This window comes from Pelobates fuscus, chromosome 6 (assembly GCF_036172605.1).
Source record: "Pelobates fuscus isolate aPelFus1 chromosome 6, aPelFus1.pri, whole genome shotgun sequence".
Classification (NCBI taxonomy): Eukaryota; Metazoa; Chordata; class Amphibia; order Anura; family Pelobatidae; genus Pelobates; species Pelobates fuscus.
Window position 1 is genome coordinate 248560489 of NC_086322.1, and position 21475 is coordinate 248581963.

The 21475-nt window shown below is 42.9% G+C and overlaps 1 protein-coding gene across 2 annotated transcripts in view; it reads left to right on the top strand.

Moving 5' to 3' along the window:
- WNK4 (WNK lysine deficient protein kinase 4) overlaps positions 1-21475 on the top strand; it is a 353137-nt gene that overhangs the window by 198525 nt on the left and 133137 nt on the right. For both annotated transcript variants that reach the window (XM_063458916.1, XM_063458917.1), the window contains exons 5-6: positions 3825-3913; positions 11695-11914. In XM_063458916.1, coding sequence (XP_063314986.1) covers positions 3825-3913; positions 11695-11914 — 309 coding nt within the window. The remainder of the gene's footprint in view (positions 1-3824; positions 3914-11694; positions 11915-21475) is intronic.

The window sequence follows — 21475 nt, forward strand, 5'->3', positions numbered from 1 at the left end:
AGCACAGCACAGGGCTGTGCGATAAAAAAGCTGCAGATACTGCGGATTTTATGAAGACAAACAAACAAACAAAAAAAAGAGTAAAAGAGCAAGAGGTTTTACATTCGTGATGATTCTAAGAGCACTGGTCATTTGCAGATTATTTTAGCGACTTAACCCCTTAAGGACACTTGACATGTCTGACATGTCATGATTCCCTTTTATTCCAGAAGTTTGGTCCTTAAGGGGTTAAAGAGCAGATGCGGCAATTCAGGTTGAATTGTTCACATTTTTTTTTTTTTTTTTTTAATTTTTATTTTTGTAGTGCATAAGCATAACACAGGCAGGCTAGAGGTACCCCAACGGCATTCCTCCAACTGTTCCCACGCGAAACATGCGGGGTATATTAGTAACATGCACAATTTTATATTTTTAAACAGGTTTAAGCATACTTAAGATTACGGTCTAACAGTACATGTAGTTGTAGCAGTGTATTTACGGTCGTATACTTATACTATAGACATGTTCGGTCAGAGCTTTAGTTAGGTTAGTTTCTCACTAAATTGAATGACAGTATTTTCAAATGATGCGTATATCCGAACAACGCTTATAAACTGACAGGTATCTGATTATGCATGAATGTGATTTACTTTTGTTGCTAGTCGATATATGTTTGGTCATGCACATGTAGATATATGGCTCTATGACCATAGTAGATAGATTCAGACACGCTAAGCTATACAAGCCTAAGAATGGTCTAAGAGTGGTCTAGCGTAGTTGCGTTCAGAAAATACAGATTGGTCAAATGCATATATCAAAAGCTTTGTACAAATCAAAATAAAATAAAACAGTCTTTAACTTTCTACGATGTAGCATATTAACTGTACGTTGCATTGAGGGCCAAATTAGACCAGTATATCGAGTTATTTATGAATTGTTCACATTTTTATCATGTGCTTGGCTGTATTAAAACATGATATACATATATGGTACGGCCATTCAGTATCTCTCACCACTGCTGGTTTTTGATCATTTACATGTCTGTCTAACGCTCAGTAAGTTCACAAGTTTTTGACTAGTAGAACTAATGTTGTCTGCTCAGATAGTCTCAGAGAGACTTATATTTTGAGTTGTTAATATAATCAGAGTTAGCTCGGTTAGGTGGCAAAATAACTAACATACTCCTGTAGACCTAATGTTACAGGTTCCGTTCAAAGTGGGGCATTCTATGCTGAGCATAATTTTTAAGTGAAAAGTTGATTAATATGGAACTTCTGTTCATAGAATTTAAGGATCACTTCAAGCACCATATCCCAGTGCACTGGTGCCCCCCATTGCAATTAGTTAAACTGTTTTGAATGGTTTAAACTTCTTACATTTAGTCTAACGGTCACCACTCCCACCTCCACTACAAACACTAAGTAAAGAAAACTCCTAAGCAGGGCTTAGCTCATCTGCCAAGGGCAATCACCTTATGTTCTCAGCCAATTAGCTCATTTAAATGTAATTTAAGCAGGGAGTGGAAGGATGGCAGACCCCAGTTAAGAAGTCAATCCATTCACAAACCATTTGACTACTTACAATGGATCCATCATCCTCCCCTTTTTTGTGTACCTGATTTTGCACCTTCAACATTATTCTTTTCTTTTTCATAAATCATGATAAATGTAATTAATTTCAAACTTGCGAGTGACCAAAAGAAAAGTTTTATCAATCTTGTCAGGGAAAAGGATCTCATCTTTTAAGACAGAATACTGACTATAAAATGAAATAAATATGAACTAGTATGTCAAGAATAACGATATAACTTGATAAGGCTTTGACCAACGACTTTCATCTGCCTTCAAAATCTGTGTTTCTAGTGTACCAGTCATGGGAAAAAGAATTATTTGAATTATATGGTTTTACATATCATGAAATAACGATCATCTATTCAATAGCAGGTTTTAAAATTAGGTAAATACAACCTCAGATGAATGACAACTTATGATACATTACACTGTGTCATTATTTATTTAATAAAAAGAGAGCTTTCATGGGAAAATTATAAGTGCACCCTTACTGCTTCCATGGGAATTAAGAGCCCAAGTAGCAGACATGTGATTAATTGATCATCAGCAAGTGTTACCATTTCTATACATTTTTAGCAGTTTGCTGGTCTTGAGCATATAGGTGTGTGTTAATACAATACCAAGGAGGAAAGACATCAACAATGATCTTAGAGAAGCAATTGTTGCTATCCATCAAACTGGGAATGGTTATAAGGCCATTACAAACAATTTAAAGTCCATTATTCAAGAGTGAGAAAGATCATTCAGAAGTGGAAAACTTTCAGGACATTCAGGACAATTGAAAAAACCTAAGAGTTACAAGTTCGACTGTACAGGCTTCACTTAGCATGAACAAGTATTGTTTGTTTGTTCTAAAAGTAAAATGGCAGTACAGCTTAGGTTTGTAAAGCTGCATCAGAACAAACCACAAGACTTCTGGAACAATGTCCTTTGACAGACGAGACCAAAATGGAGATGTTTGGCAATAATGCACATATTGCACAGTACCAATAATGCACAGTACCACGTTTGGCAAAAAACAAAAACAGCATATCAGCACAAACACCTCTTACCAACTGTCAAGCACGGTGGTGGAGGGGTGATTACGTAGGCTTGTTTTGCAGCCACAGGCCCTGGGAACCTTACAATGATTAAGTTGACCATGAACTCCTATGTATACCAAAGTATTGTACAGTAAAATGTGAAGCCACCTGTCCAACTAAAGCTTGAGTGCCCAGTCGCCCATTATATCTAAATCCCTCTGCAGCAAAGTAATATCTTGTGTCATCTTTTTGTGTCATCTGTCATCATTTGTGTCATCTGCAAACACTGAAACATGACTTTCAATGCTTTTTTCAAGATCATGTATAAACATGTTAAATAGAAGGGGTCCGAGAACAGGACCCTGAGGGACACCACTTGCCACCTCTGTCCAGCTTGAAATTGTACCATTAATGACAACTCTTTGTACTCTATTTTTAAGCCAACGTTCTACCCAAGAACAAGCATTTTCATCCAGACCGATTTCCTTGAGTTTGAACACTAATCTATTGTGTGGAACTGTATCAAATGCCTTGGCAAAATCCAAATAGATCACATCCACTGCAAAGTTGTAAAGAATAGTGGGCCACAAAGATGTGAGAGACTGATAAAGTCATATACAAAATGTTACTTCAAGTTATTGCTTGCAAAAGCTATTGCATCATAAGGTGTATTAGAAGTACATGGTTGTATTTGCCTAATTTTAATACCTGTTAAGGAACAGATGATTGTTATTATGTCCTGATCTATAAAACCAAGAGAATTTAAAGAGGGTGTCCTTTTTCCCATGACTGTATATACCAGGACTGTATATTGGACTGTATGTGTTTAGCTTGTCTGAATTTTGTGATTTTATATATTTTTGTTATCTGTTTTCTCCCCCTTTGCTGTGCTAATTTGTACAATTACTGCTTTTTTGGGTGGGTTGGGGGTGGGGAGGGTCTTAGTGTTGGTATGCTATTTGAGACTTTCCTACTATTGAAATAGGCATGTTTTACAATTGAGAGTAAATTATGAGTCTAGTATAGGCATTACATATATATTTGCATGTGTAAAATATGAACCTATATATCTGTGAATTAATATCTGTATATTTGTGTAACATTATCATCTTACTACCCCGTTAGATGTCCCCCATTTGTCTGAGGTATAGGCAAACATAGCTTGTTAAATTTCCAATTTACAGCTGCCTTTACTGGAATGTGTTTTGCCATACCTCTGTAGCTTGATGTTTTTTCTCATCATCATCCACAGGGCATGAAGCCAGACAGCTTTTATAAAGTCAAAGTCCCAGAGCTTAAAGAAATCATCGAAGGATGTATACGCATGAACAAAAATGAAAGGTAAACTCATGGGTTTAGATTAAATAGATCATTTAAAAACTAGTGTGGATTGTTAAGGAGACAATTGCTACTCAGTCTTGGACAAGATATGCAATATTGAAAAGGTGTGTTGGTCCTGAATACTAAAGTGTATAAGTTCAATAAACATCAGCCTTGCATTTAGGTATATTTAGCACCACTGACTGAAATCAAGTTATCTATAAGTATTTTCACTAAGCATATGCTAGGCTCCAACAAACACATTTTAACCTAAAAATGTAAACAGTTAAACAGTGTTTTTTTTTTTCACTTCTTGCCTTTTGACAAGAGAGAGCAACTTATATTATAAAAGTATGTTAAAAAAAGAATTTAAAAAAGTGAGATCATTTTAAACTGCTTTAAAAAAAAAAACAGGGTGGGGTGGCACAGAGTGGCTTCCACCTCAGGTACCGGAGCAAAGAGGGGTGATATAACATGGCAGCGGCCTGACAAATGTTCGATACCGCTCTCACCAACCTATTTATGATGGAGTGGAGGGTAATGAATTAATTGGGTAGAGAGGGGACTGTAAAATTCACTATATCCCACCACAGCTGTTATAAAAGTTTACAAATAAAACCATTCCTCAATAAATATAAAAAGTAATGTCCACCATCTCATTGGCTGGAAAGATCATTACTGAAGTGCTTATGAAGTAGCCATTATACACCACTGCTGGTTTTAAGTATCTTTAGGAGAGTGTGATTGATTGAATTGCAAAGGTTGGCTTTTAGGTAAGTCTTACTTACTTACTAATGTATTTAATGATATCACCAGTCAACCCTAAAGGGAGTGACGTTTACCTGGCATTGCAGTGTGATTTGTGAATCATTATAGTGAAGGGTTTTCAAGGAAACACAGATCATAGTATGTCACATAAGGAGAAAGTGATGACTGGTACCTGTTTGGCAAGTCGATGCATTTAAACACAAGATGTCTTGGCCACCTAGGTTTGGAATGCTCATTATCCGAAACAGAGACCTCTATAGTGTCCTGAGTGATTTTGAAAGCTTGCGTTATAAATGAACATAGTAGACAATAAAGTTGTAAACCTTACGTTATTGGTCCTTTTTTTTTTTTCTATAGCTAACATTGTATCACTTTTAATACATTAATGTACCACATAATCAGTTGCGTCTCCAGCATTCATACTTAGGGGGCACATGGGGGGCCAGTGAAGAAAGTAGGGGGCAATTATAAAACTTGTGTATGTGTATGTATATTATGTATACACTCACACATACACACCGTGGAGAACGTGTATAAGTTAACAAAATTCAGATTTCCAGCAACATATTGAAGTCTGCCTGCTTTAGATATGCCATTGTGACAATATTGTTACCGAGTAAACTAGCAGAAACAAACACAGATAAATGGATGCAGGTCTTCAGGAAGTAAGAGGTCTTTATTTACATACCGATCGGGCCTCAGATGAACTCCTGTTCCAAAAATATCTGAGAGACCAGCACATGGTGTACATTCCTTATATAGCACTATAACTCCTCCCATTAATAGCTACACCCACATATACCTTTAACCAATCAATGAGCAGAATATAGACTTGTACATCTGGTCAGACCACATGGCTCATCCAAGACAAAGGAAATAAGTACAATTTCAGTTCCTTTCAGTTCCTGCATTCCTGCACATGCTCAGTATACTGATGACTCATCCAACTGTTTGTAACCAGATACTAATTAGCATATGCCATGTGGAGATTTTGGCCTACTACATTTTGACCATGCTGGATTCCCATCACATTCCCCCCTTTGATGCCTCTGATATAACATTATTCCAGATGCATCACCAATCACAGTTTTACCTACATCTCTCAAGTAGCCACTGAACCAGAGTAGACCTTGTAAGCATCTTAAAAACTCCTTCAACATTCCTCATCCTGAATATATTCTCTTTGAGCTAGGGGATCATATCTATAGACAGCCATTACATGAGCCGCTGTCTTTCTTTCTATAGTACTCTCTATAATACTACGTAAGGACCTCACCACTAATGGAATTAGACAGGGCAGGAAAAGACATAAGAATATGATAAACACTACTCCTCCTACTAGTGCCTTAATCCCTCCAAGCTGCTCATACCAACTTCCAAACCAACTATTAGGATTATACCCATTCCAGACCTGAGTCGGTACATGCGCAAGTTTAACCATGTGACTAGTAAGTTCAGCCACTGCCCGACCTTCATCATCTATGTGCAAACAACAGTTGCTAAGGTTAAACTTACCGCATACACCTCCTTCCAATGCTAATAGGTAATCTAAAGCTAATCTATCTTGATAGATGGCTGATCTCATCCTGGTATTTTGCTTAGCTAGAAGATTAAGCGCTTGAGCTGTCTCATTAGTAATAATCTCAACCACCGCCTGTAGTCTAATAATGCGGTTGAGCATATATATCGGAGTTCTATATCCATAAGTGCCATCTTCTGCCCAAGTAGCAGGTCCATGATAATTAATAATACGTTGAGGAGGCCACTCATCATCTTCCCAATTACCTATGTTCAAGGATGCTCTCTTCTTTTTATGATTTACATCGTAAACCTTAACTCCCAAGGTCTCTCCTGTCTCAATTGGCAACAAGAAGAAGGATGGTTTGAGCATACCTAATACACATGCCCCTTCCCAATCTTCTGGTAACTCTGAATATGCTTTCTTACCACAGCTCCAGTATAAATTTGCTGGGGCTTTCCAACTAGATGTAGCAGATAAGTCAAACCATACCTCCTTTAAATGAGTGTAATTGGCAAACGGATTAGTAGGCTCCGAGACATTTGAAGCCGACCACCAAGTAGTATTTTTAGTATTAGCATTATAGGCTTTTTGTCCCAAGCAAGTTAGCTCACCTACAGATGTGTTATACATTGTCCCTTTCCTAGCTACACAAACATGACCTATAATGGAGGTTTTTAACCGCCATTCCGATTTACTTCTAGTACTTACTTGATGATCAGACTGAAAAGATATCCATTGTTCATATGTCTCAGAGCCAGGGTACCATATTTCCTTTGCCTCCCATGGCCACTGGTTTCTCATATTAGTACCTCCACATACAAAGCAATTAGTTACATTAAGACTACCCGCAATACTCTCAGCCAAATCAATAAATAGGTTCTTAATATTATGGGGAATTTTATCCTCAACACTCATCTCCTCATAAAAGGAATGAAAAACCTGATGAGTCTGAGTTGCTACTGTCTCCATTTCAAGACCTACATATATTATTGTTCCTGGATCTACTCCTGTGCCATATATTTGGAACCCAAAAATATTTCCAAATTTGTCAATAAAATGCTGGGGATTAGAGATGGTCATATGGACCGGATTACATTCCATAGATTTACAATATGGTGTAGTAGGCAACCTTTGGATAATCATATCTTGATCCACTGTTTTCCCCCATGTTGCCCACCCTACACAAGACCAATAGGGACAAAAATTATAATCTCTATTTGGGCAATCAGGATCAGTAGATCTTTTACTGGGACATAAGTATTTATCATTAAACCCATTAGTTCATTCCCATTTAAGATTACCACATACATTCCAAGGTTTTCTACTACCAGAAATCGACTTACAGGCATCAAATAGCAGAACATCCGTAGAATGTATGGTATTTATCACAGTCCTATTTATTAGAGTTCCCAGGGAATTACTATTCCTAATTACCAACCAAATTGTACAGGGTTGGAATTGGGGATCGAAACATTTAGACTCTCCTGATATTAGCTTGCACACACTATAATCAATATCCAAATATCTACATTTAGATACAGATCCCTTACATTCATACTGTGAGTGCCAGATGAGAGTTTGGGATAATTGGTTACCTGTTTTAGTAGTCTTAATGCAACTATCGCAATTCGGTATGTCTGTACTCTTACCTTCCTGAAAAATCATAAACATACTAAGACACATAATGAAACACATTATTCCTGAAATCCTCATTTTTCTTCGACCGTGCGATGGCACCTCAGCTTCCCGAATGTGAGGGCTGCAAGGATGTTGTTCTTCTGATCCTCACTTCCCTTCACAGAGATCCCTTCGAGACACTCTGGCTATGAAACGTAGGCAGGTGGTCAGGCTTTATTATGGCTGTCAAAACACCTACTTGTTGATATCTTGTTATTCTAAATGTCCCAATATCTCCTCATCACTCCGACTGAGTTGCACGCTTCAACCGGATCTTGCAAGGATTCTCACTATCTGGAGTAGCTTGCCAGGAATCTGCACCCCCTCCCCCACACAGTAACCCTACCCCCCACACAAAATCCCTACCCCCCCAGCAGTACCCCTACCCCCCAGCAGTACCCCTACCCCTCACAGCACCCCTACCCCCCACAGCACCCTTACCCCCACCCAGCACCCCTACCCCCCCACACAGCACCCCTACCCCCCCACACAGCACCCCTCTCACACACACATTACCCCTCATACACACACACATACAGCACCCCTCTCGCACACACACACACACATACACACGCAACACCCCCCCCACACACACACAGCACCCCCCACACACACAGCACCCCCCCACACACAGCACCCCTACACACACACACAGCACCCCCCCACACACACAGCACCCCCCACACACACAGCACCTCCCACACACACAGCATCCCCCACACACTTACACAGCACCCCCAACACACTTACACAGCACCCCTCATACACACACACACAACACCCCCACACACACGCAGCACCCCCCCACACACAGCACCCCCACACACTTACACAGCACCCCCACACACTTACACAGCACCCCTCATACACACACAACACCCCCCACACACACAGCACCCCCACACACACACAGCACACCCCCCCACACGCACCCCCACATACACATGCAATTGCCGTGTGGCACTTTAAGGAAAAAAAAGTTGGCATGTATTTCGGTTTGGGCACTCGGGCTCAAAAAGGTTTGCCATCACTGCTCTAGGATGTACAACACTGCATTAATTTGTGGCAATGTGCTCTTATTCCACATGCATACTAACTACATAGCAGTAACCCATCAGTTATGTTAAGCCTGTTTCTATCAACTTGTTTATATTTAAAAATGTGCAAACACTCGTGCCAATGTTAAACCTGTTTAACTCTATACATACGCTGTTGTGGCGCTTGACAATCATATGTACCACTTTGCACAAAAAAAAAAAAAATCCCTTCAGCCACTTACCTTAATCCAGCTCCGGGCTCCCTCAGCGCTGGTGACCTCTCCTCCCCCTGCCGACGTCAGCTCCGAATGCGCATGCCATGGGAAAGCATTACTCAATGCTTTCCTATAGACATCCAGCCAGTGGTGTATCTTGGTTTTGTGCTGCCCTAGGTAGGACAAAACTCAGACACCCCCGAGCGACCGCGCCACCACCACCCAACCCTTCCCCCCTGCCCCTCCTTCTAAATAAACACACATTCACTGACAGATACTAACATACACTAGCTAACAGAAACACACACACACTAACAGACACACACACACACTAACAGACACACACACTCACTAACACACACAGTCAGACACACACACACTAACAGACACACACAGTCATACACACAGTCACACACACACACACACAGTCCGACACACAGTCACACACACACACACACAGAGTCAGAAATACACTAACAGACACATACAGTCAGACACACACACACACACACTAACAGACACTCACTCACATTAACACACTCACTTCTTTTTTTTTTTATTAACCCCCCCCCCCAGCCTCCTAACCTTTGGGAATGCTGGGGGGGGGGGGGGAGTTCATCCTCTCCCTGGGGGTCCTGTGGCTGCTGGGCAGGCGGGCGGCGCTGGCGAGGGAGCACTTTCCCCTGAGCTCTCTGAGCTCTGATGTCATATTCCGGCTCCCAGCATCACTCTGCGGGCGGCACGTGAGGGAGCTGAGCAGAGAGCTCAGGAGAGAAAGTGCTCCCTCGCCGGCCTGCCCGCACGCCCAGCAGCACGCACGGACTATTAGCCGCGAGGTATTTGCCTGGGACATTTGGGGGCAGCTTTTTTTGCCGCCCCCTGGAAAATGCCTCCCAAGGCAAATGCCTTGTTTGCCTCGCGGCTAAAATGTCTCTGCATCCAGCATCATCTCAGTGTGATTTTCACACTGAGAATTGCGGAAGCGGCCTCTAGTGGCTGTCAGGGAGACAGTCACTAGAGGCAGAATTAACCCTCTCCGAAACTGCTATGTTTACAGTTGCAGGGTTAAAACTAGGGGGACCTGGCACCCAGACCACTTTATTGAGCCTAAGTGGTCTGGGTGCCTATAGTGGTCCTTTAACATTTTTACATAAATATTTCACAAATAAACTGCAAGTAATTGAGCAGTGAGACTGCAGGAGCATGATTTACACACCAAAACTGCTTCATTAAACTAAAATTTGTGCCTTGACCTGTCTATGACCTGTATAAAAATTGGTGAATTCTTTATCAACACAAACTAAAACTAAAATAGCTTCTTTCGTTCTTATGCGCACAATATGTAATCCTGGGTACATACATATAATTTACTCAAAAGTTTCAATTAAAGTTCACATTACTTACAGTAGTAATGCCACTGTCTGGAGTGTCCGCTCCGCACGCTCAGTCCCTTTGCAAACTTCACTCTCAGGTAGGTAAGATGTAGCCCCACTGACTGCTCCACTCGTGCTCTCTGCAAACTGCACTCTCAGGTTGGTAAGGTGTAGCCGCACTGTCCGCTCCACTCGCTCCCTCTGCAAACTGCACTCTCATGTAGGTAAGGTTTCACACCATACATGTGGCTGCACTGTAAACTGTCTACATTCTCCGGTAAGTAAGGCTCCTCTCTGCCTGCTTGCTCTGCTCCCCTCTACTTACTCTGCTCCCCCTTACTTGCTCTGCTCCCCCTTACATGCTCTGCTCTCTGCTCCCCCCTACTTGCTCAGCCCCCCGTTACTTGGTCAGCCCCCCCGTTACTTGCTCAGCCCCCTTTACTTGCTCAGCCCCCCGTTGCTTGCTCAGCCCCCCTCTTAATTGCTCAGCTCCCCTTTCCTTGCTCAACACCCTCTTACTTGCTCAGCCCCTCCTTACTTGCTCAGTCAACCCCCCTTACTTGCTCAGCCTCCCCTTGCTTGGTCTGCTCTCTTCTCCCCTTTGCTTGCTCTTCTCCTCACTGCTCTTGCTCTGCTCTCTGCTTACTCTCTTCAATCTAATAAAGCGTGGACGCACCGCAATGGGCACTCCCGCTCTTCTCCCTCTCTTTCTACGGTCTGAGGTCTGCCTATGACGTAACGCACGCTGGCGTCCCTCAGCAAGCAGCCGAAACAAAATCATCAGGGAACTGACAGCCGTGAGGTGAGACTCCCTCGGCAACTGCATGTTATTTTGTTATGACAAGGCAGGCAGCGCAGCGAGCCATAACTTTACTTTAAATTGGGGGGGAACAAGGTGGGGCACAGCCTGATCTGGGGGAGGGCATGGCCCTTTCTGCCCCACCCCCTAGCAACACCACTGTGCATAATGCCACACAAAGCACAAAGCAAACTAATTTAAACAAATGCAAGGTATTCAAACAAATCAATGATATATGATCATTGAAGCTAAATTTAATTAGAAAAAACCTTGTTGCTAAAGTACAACATTAAGTGCAAAATGATTTCATGACATAAAGTAATTATGTTTGGGACATATGTGTCAGTATTACATAATTGCAACAAAACCATTTTCCAATTATTTAAGTAAAGTTTACATCTTTATTTACAGATATACCATCCAAGACCTCCTTGAACACTCCTTCTTTCAAGAGGACACTGGAGTTCATGTTGAGCTGGCAGAAGAAGATGATGGAGTCAAACCAGCCTTGAAACTGTGGTTGAGGATGGATGACACCAAAAAGCTCCATGGAAAATATAAAGACAATAATGCCATTGAATTTCTGTTTGAGCTATACAAGGATATTGCAGAAGAAGTGGCTCAGGAGATGGTAATTTAATTATTAGCTTAATGATTAATGTATTGTCTCCAGGGACGTTTTAGCCACGAGGCAAACAAGGGCGGCATTTTCCAGGGGGGGCGGCAAAAAAAGCCGCCCCCAAATGCCCAGGGCAAATACCTTGTTAGCCCTGCGGCTAACAGTCCGTGCGGGCTGCTGGGCGTGCGGGCGGCCAGCGAGGGAGCACTTTCCCCTGAGCTCTCTGCTTAGCTCCCTCGCGCGCCGCCCACAGAGTGATGCTGGGAGCCGGAATATGACGTCATGATCTCAGGGGAAAGTGCTCCCTCCTCCCTCGCCAGTGACGCCCGCCCACCCAGCAGCCACTGGACCCCCAGGCAGAGGAAGAACCCCCCCCCCCCCCAGCATTTCCAAAGGTAAGGAGGCTGGGGGGGGTTAAAAAAAAAAAAAAAAAAGAAGTGAGTGTGTTAATGTGAGTGAGTGTCTGTTAGTGTGTGTGTGTGTCTGTTTGTGTGTGTGTCTGTTTGTGTGTGTGTCTGTTAGTGTGTGTGTCTGACTGTGTGTGTCTGACTGTGTGTGTCTGACTGTGTGTGTGTGTGGGACTGTTTGTCTGTTAGTGTGTGTGTGTGTGTGTGTCTGACTGTGTGTGTCTGTTAGTGTGTGTGTGTCTGACTGTGTGTGTGTTTCTGTTAGCTAGTCTTTGCGTATCTGTCAGTGAATGTGTGTGTGTGTATTTAGAAGGTGGGGGGAAGGGTTGGGTGGGGGTGGCGCGGGCGTGCTGGGGGGAGTCTGAGTTTTGTCCTGCCTAGGGCAGCACAAAACCAAGATACACCACTGTGGGTTAGTGAGTGTGTGTGTCTGTTAGTGTGTGTGTGTTTTTGTTAGCTAGTGTATGCGTATCTGTCAGTGAATGTGTGTGTGTATTTAGAAGGCGGGGCAGGGGGGAAGAGTTGGGTGGGGGTAGCGCAGGCGCGCGGGGGTGGGGGTGCCTAGCAGTGGTGTATCCTGGTTTTGTGCTGCCCTAGGCCCCCTCCCCGCCTTCTAAATACACACACACATTCACTGACAGATACGCATACATTAGCTAACAGACACACACACACACACAGTCAGACACACACACAGTCAGACACACACACACTAACAGACACACACACACTCACTAACAGATACACTCACTAACAGACACTCAATCACAGACACACACTAACAGACACACTCACACTCACTAACAGACACACTCACACTCACTTACAGACACACACAGTCAGACACACACACTAACAGACACACACACACACACTAACAGACACACTCACTAACAGACACACACAGACACACACACTAACAGACACACTCACTAACAGACACACTCACACTCACTTACAGACACACACAGTCAGACACACACTAACAGACACACTCACACTCACTAACAGACACACTCACACTCACTTACAGACACACACAGTCAGACACACACACTAACAGACACACACACACACTCACTCACATTAACACTTTTTTTTTAACCTCCCCCCAGCCTCCTTACCTGGGGGGGGTTAAAAAATGCTGGGGGGGGTTCTCTTTCTCCCTGGTGGTCCAGTGGCTGCTGGGCGAGTGGCGCTGGCAGGCGGTCAGGCTGCTGGGCGGCTGGCGAGGGAGCACTTCCCCTGAGCACTCTGCTCAGCTCCCTCGCGCGCCGCAGAGTGAGGCTGGGAGCCAGAATATGATGTCATATTCAGGCTCCCAGCCTCTCTCTGAGGCGTGCAAGGGAGCTGAGCAGACAGCTCAGAGGAAGTGCTCCCTCGCCAGCCACCCGCCAGCCCAGCATGTCAGTTAGCCGCTTGGCTAACAAGACATTTGCCCTGGGCAAATGCCTGGTTTGCCTCGCGGCTAAAACGTCCCTGGTGCCTAGGGCAGCACAAAACCAAGCTACACCACTGATTGTCTCTTCAGTAGGTCTTCAGTAGGTCAGATATAACAAATAGTATGGTTCATGTAGCTGGTACACAATATATATATATAATATTAGTATTAGTAGTTACATGAAAATGTTTTACATGCAGAAGCAAATAATTCTAGCATTTCTCTACCAGGCAAGCTGCAGTCTCACTGCTCAATTATCTAACACTGCTCTAATTATCCTTTATTAATTAAATCACTTGTGTATCTATTCATGCAGCCGCACATCCCCTGGCTGAGACTGACACAGCCTGCATGAAAAAATGGTTTCTGATCTTACTTATGTTGTTAATCTCCTGCCTTGTTAAATGAACTGTAATCACAGAAGAGGCCCACACAGGTTCCAGCAGGCAATTAACAGATAAGAAATTCAAAATTAAACCGAATGTGCAATAAACTAAGTTTAAGGGATACTATAGTCACCAGAACAACTACAGATTATTGTAGTTGTTCTGGTGTCTACACAAGCTTTTTGTTTTTTTGTTTACATTGCAGCCAAGGAACACCTTTAGTGGTAACTCCTCAGACAGCAACTAGAAGTGCTGCCTGGGTCAGTACTGCACAGTATGCAGCACTGACATTCAGTGTCTTCACGCTCTGCATGTACACACTGAACTTTCCTCATAACAAATAGATTTATTCAATGCATCTCTATGAGGAGATACTGATTGGCCAGGGTGGGTTTGGCTCCTTCCCCCGCACCGCCTCCTAGACTGAGATTTTCAATTCTGATGCTTTCCTATCCATCACTTCTGATGATGTCAGCTAAGGAGGCGGATCGTGGGCGGAGCCAGCAATGGCGGACTTGTGCAGCACTGGAAATAAGGTGGGCAATTTAGGGGGGGGTAAGGGAGCCGGGTTTTTTTAACACTATAGGTTTAGGAATACACATTTGTGTACTTTTTTTTTTCTTCTTCTTATAGTTACATAGCTGAAGAGAGACTTGCGTCCATCAAGTTCAGCCTTTCTCAAATATGTTTTTGGTGTTGATCCAAATGAAGGCAAAAAAAACATTCTGAAGTGTTTTTAATTTAGGGAAAAACAAGGAAGAAATTCCTTCTTGACCCCAAAATGGCAGTCAGATATGTCCTTGGAGCAAGAGGCTATTATCACACTAATTAGAAATTATATATTTGTACGTTATGTTTTTTTTTTTTGTCAATCTGTATTTTATTGAGGTCATGCTTGTAAGCAATAAAATTCAAAGTATAACATAACATTGTTTAAAAGAGAATGGTGACCTCTTTTTGCATTTTTTTGCAAATCAAGTAGCTAATGACAGGTTTACATGGCTGATAGGGATTAATAAGATGCGTTAGATCTAAACTAGGCTAGAGCAATCATCATAGGCGTGCGCACACCCTAATGCCCGCGGCCCGCACTATGTGCCTCCATGCAGGCAAGGAGGCAGGACAGGACCCTGGGAGCACCCACACACATACAGCACCTACACACATAGACACAGCATACCCACACACATACATCACCCTTGCACACACAGCACCCTTACACATACACTAACAGCACACACACACTAACAGCATACTCACACTAACAGCACCCTCACACATACAGCACCTTTACACATACACACACACTAACAGCACCCTCACACACAGCACCATTACACACACAGCACCCTGACACACAGCACCCTTACACATACACACACTAACAGCACCCTCCCACACACACACAGCACACACAGAGCACCCTTACACATACACACACACACACCACCCTCACACACAGCACCCACACACATCACACAGACACAAACTAACAGCATCTTCACACACACACACCACCCTCACAAATACACACACACAGCACCCTTACAGACACAGCGCCCTCACACACACACAGTGCCCTCACACACACAGCACCCTCACACACACACACACACACCAACAGCACCCTCACACACACACAGCACCCTTACACACACACACATACACGGCGCCCTCATACACACACGGCGGCCACACACACACACAGCACCCACACACAGCACCCTCACACACACACAGCAGTGTATGTGTGTGTATATATATGTATATATATATATATATATATGTAAATATATATATATATAAAAGTATATACTGTACCTTGCACACAAGCTGCCAAATTTTGCAAACACCGGGTGCATTACCAGGGCCAAAACATCATAAATTCAGATAGTGTGGCTGCACTCACGGAGGATTTCTTTAAAATTTAACTTTTACTATAGTTCCATATAAATCGACGTTTCAGTCCAACATGTGGACTTTCATCAGGATTAATAAACATTCAAAAACATGTTACGGGGGGCGGAGCCAGCGCCCAAGCGAGACGATCGCACTTACTGTGAGCTCCGTGCAGCCGCCTGATTTACCGGCTCATATACTGCCTCACAGGACGCACACAAAGCCCGAGACAGGCTCCCCAGGGTCCATAGAACATGGGACGCCGATCCAAAAAGCAGCGAGCAGATCCTGGCCCCAGCTGCCGAGATATTGGGAGTTTGTTCCGACAGCAGCAACCTCCGGTGCAATCCAAGATGGCGCCGACCGCGGCCTACTCCACAGCCTCGTCGGAAGCCGAGAGTGCAACAGAGGACGACTTCCATGCCACACTGCCCAGGGTAATTACCACACAATTACAGCATGCAGGGCTTGGGGATGCAGCTCCCTCGACTAAGGCTGATATTAAAGCCTTACTCCAAGACCTCAAAGCTATGTTCCAAGCTGACATAGCAGTAGTGAGGGAGGATGTCGCCACGCTGACAGGCCGGGTCCAGGCAGTGGAGGGAGAACTAGGGGGCACACACTTGGCACAATCAGCCACTGATGCTGCACTCCGCGCTCTACAAAAAAAGAACAGTGAAATGAGCGCACGACTGGCGAGCCTAGAGGACAGAGCCAAAGCTCGCAACGTTAGGATCCGAGGCATACCAGAGTCTGTCTCGCCAGACGAACTACCCCACTATGTACGGCGACTGATGGCCACATTATTAACGCCCAAGCAAGCAAAGCAAGCGGTCATCGACCGATGCCACCGACTGTCAAAGGCAACTAAGGCACCCCCAGAGGCACCTAGGGACGTGCTATTGCAATTTCAAAGAGACTCTGATAAATCCGCAGTCCTCAGTGCCACGAGAGCATCTCCCTCGCTATCTTTTGAGGGCTCCCAGCTATCCTTTTATAAGGATCTCTCTAGAGCAACCATGCAATGGAGGCAATCGCTCCGCTCCACCACAAGGCTACTGAGAGAGGCGGAGATCTCGTACAAATGGGGCCCACACTACCTAGTGGCAGAAAAGAGCGGCAAGAAGATCCCTCTCTCCAACCTCCAAGACGTACCTGCATTTCTTCAAGCTTTGGGAATCTCAGCAGAAGTTCCTCCACCACATGAGAGAAGAACACGGGCAGTAGATGAGATCCCCCCATTTGTCCCGAGGAGAGGCACAGCGGGGTCGGCGGACCCTCCAGCTTGACACCGTCTGAACTAACTGTAGACTTTCCTTGTGTCATCATTTTTTTTTGTTCTTTCAGTTTCAAAATCTTTCAGTTTAGAAGTTGCTATTGTTATTTCTCTGGCTCCGTAGGCACACTTCCAAAGCCGTAAAACACCAAGATTCACCCCCACACCCCTCCACTATATATCTTTGTACACATCGCTCCCAACAGGGCCTGGTATCGCCTGAACTAGCCTTGTATAAGCTCCTGACAAACACAGCGTAACACACATTTTCCTAACGAAGCTCAACAACACGTAATACTGTAAATGTAGAGGATGTACGGAGTATGTGTGTACTGATATCCATGTGTGTATTGATATCCACTCATTCTAGTTTTACTTAAGCATATACTTTTCCTATCTAAAACCTCATGTTGCATATACAAGCCTGATGTTAGGCGGTTACGCATATATGGCTAATGTGATTTTACCTGTACAATGTTTTACGCCATGTTATCTACATTTGGCCATGTAATGCCGTTTAAAAGATGTGAACATGCGATATGAACAAAAATAAAGAATTAAAAAAAAAAAAAAACATACATATAAAGGAATGCAATAATTGTAATAAGTGTGTGTAACTCACCCCAGGTGCTGATCGTGCCGTTACCGGCGTCCTACCTGGCGATGTGCGCATGTGCAATAGAGTGCCCGCCCATTCGTGTGACGTAACCACGTTACGTTGCCGCCGTTGCTATGGGAACGCGGGACAACAGTGTTCCGTCACCATTCCGTCACCATAGTAATTCTGAAATCTCACCCAGACACAGTGATCGTAAATTACATGTGCTGGATTTGATAGATAAAGTGCAAAAGATGTAAAGTGCAGAATATGTAATGGAATAGAAGCTGTCATTTACATAAGAGGTCTAAAACTCCCCTGAAATCATAGTGTTGAGGGCAACTATCAAAAGTTGCCATTTAAGAGGTGGCTAAAAGTGCCATGTGCTTAAAATACTTAATAGAGTTGCAAATATATGAAGTGCTATATATAAAGTGACAAGTGATTGAAAGTGACAAATAGTGAAATCAATTAAAGTGCTAGTAGTGCATAACCTATACATAACTCTATATAAACATATATATTCAAACACATAAAATATTGATATTAAAATATTGATATTGCAAATGGATGGCTAGAAAAAACTGTAGAGGTATATATATATGTGTGGAAAAATTATATATGTACAAAAAATAGTATATATGTCTTCCATATTTCCAATGGTTTCTCAAATTATTGATAGCACTTAATATTATCGTACTAAACCTCTATTGTACGCAACAATTTGTATATCAAAAATAATCTTAAAAAATGACAGAATAAATATACTAATACATTATATATATTCCATGTATTCTTTGTATTTTTACGCAAGCTAGGGCAAACAATCTGTTATATTTTTACAGAAACGAATGTAGTGACAACGATTCATTAAGCCTCCTAGGAGAAACAGTATCAAGTTTGTGTATCCAAAACGCCTCTTTGTTTAAAAGTATCTTTCCCCGGTCTCCACCCCTTCTTGATAATGGGATGTGGTCAATCGCCACAAATTTCAATATGGCCAGGGGGTGTCCCAGTTCCAAGAAATGTTTTGCCACTGGTTTGTCCGATTGGCCGTCCCTATAGGCCAACCGTATACTGGACCTGTGTCCCCTGATGCGCTCACATATGGCAGTTTCAGTTTTCCCTATGTAGCAAAGACCACATGGACAATTCAATTTATAGATTCCGTGTGTAGTTCTACACGTTATTGTAAACCTAATGGGGTAAACCTTGTTGTTATGTGGGTTATTAAACTTATTTGCCGGGATCATATGACTGCACGTGACGCATCTTTTACAGACGTAAATACTCAGAGACCAAGAAGGCAACGCAGGAGGATACAACACCCTCAAATATCTACCGTTGATATAACCTCGGGTGAGTCAGCTTCGGATACTGACATCCATAGGCCTAATCAAGCAAAAACAGCACCTTTTTTAGACACTATGGGGGGAGCAGTGACGAGAAGCCGAGACATAGGAAGCGTAGATCAAGAACAAGGAGGGGACACAATGGGAAGAAGATTTGCACAGGGGAAACCACAGCGCAGAAGATAATCCCCATATTTAATTTGTCACTTAGGTCTTTAGATGCAGCAGAAATAGACCTTCTTAGTTAGGGGTCTACCGTTTGTGCCTACATCAAAACCAGATCAATTTAAATGGAAAATCAAATTGCACAAATTTGGAAGAACTATGAGACTTAAAGATTTTTTTGCCAGCCCACGTGAAAGTGGAGGGAGCAATATTGGAAATATGGGAGAATCCTTTCAGGTGAAATCCACCTTTGACCCAATATCACACAAGGCTTCTATCATTTTTGTCGGTTATGAATCAGGATGCGTTGGGACATATGCTGCAGGACTATAAAAGAAAACAGAACGTGACAAAACAGCAAAGGAAAATCATCAAGGATTTGGCAGAAGATCCCACAATCATTATATGCTCAGCAGACAAAGGGGGAGGCATTGTGGTAATGGACTATAGCTATTATGCCACAGAATTAAAATCACAATTGGCTGATCTAAACACCTATATGCCACTGGAGGGGGACACCACGAGAAGCATCCAAAACAAGATAGATGAAATTCTAACTATGGGCCTGACAGCAGGCTACATAGATTTAAAGCTGCGACAATTTCTTGCTAAACAACACCCACGCACTCCCATAATATATACGATTCCAAAAATTCATAAAGATGCTAACCGACCACCAGGACGCCATATAGTCTCGGCAATAGGAGGTGTCCTAGAACCCATCGCTAAATGGTTAGACCACCTCTTCCAAGACCCAGTAAGACAATTGCATACCTGCATTAAAGATACACCGACACTCATCTCCAGCATTAAAGAGATACAGTATGATGAACATAAACCTGTCCTCATTACCATGGATGTACAAAGCTTGTATACGATTATTCTGCATGAAGATGGCGTTGAAGCCATGCAACAAGTTTTGACAAGATCTACTGTATACAAAGGTCTGCCCATAGAGTTCGTGTTAGAACTCCTCACCTTAATTCTCCAAAATAATTATTTTAGGTTTGAGGAAACGTGGTACCTTCTAATAGCAGGAACTTCCATGGGGTCATCTATGGCGCCTATGTACGCCAATGCGTACATGTTCATCTATGAAGAAAAACAAGTATTGGAGCGATATACCAATACTATTATATCATACTAAAGATTTATAGATGACCTGCTCATCATATGGAATAAATAATTTGAGGAAGCAAAAGAGATGATTCGAGACCTTAACCAACTACCACTACAGGTTAGATTTACGGCAGAGATAAGCACAGAAAGAGTACATTATCTGGATCTTCAGATAGAGGTGGGAGACACAAGCCTCCAGTATTCTCTTTATACTAAGCCCACAGATAGGAATACTACACTACATTATCAAAGTGCACACCCCAGGCACTCAAAGACTCATTACCAAAAGCACAGTTTTTGAGAGTCATCAGAAATAATTCAGATGTCCACACTATGGGGAAACAGATTTTGGAGATGAAGACTAAATTTTTACAAAGAGGCTATGATAGCCGAATTCTTGATAAAGCGCTTCAAGAAGCACAGAGTGCGCGCGCCGAAGAGAAGAAGAAAAATAAGTCTTCAGAACTAGTTTTCCCCATGTTGTATCAACCAGCATCTCCACGGGTAGCAGCCTCAGTCAAGAAGAACTGGAAGATACTAGCAAGTGATGAAACACTTCCAAGGGAATTCAAGCAAGTACCGTTAGTTTGTTTTAAAAGGAACAAGAATTTAAAGGACCTTTTAATACATACGGACCCTGTAGCAAGTTACCAAAGGATATCTAAAGATCAAATAAGGGGATCGGTTAGATGCCTAGGATGCGTCACGTGCAGTCATATGATCCCGGCAAAGAAGTTTAATAACCCACATAACAACAAGGTTTACCCCATTAGGTTTACAATAACCTGTAGAACTACACACGTAATCTATAAATTGAATTGTCCATGTGGTCTTTGTTACATAGGGAAAACTGAAACTGCCATATGTGAGCGCATCAGGGGACACAGGTCCAGTATACGGTTGGCCTATAGGGACGGCCAATCGGACAAA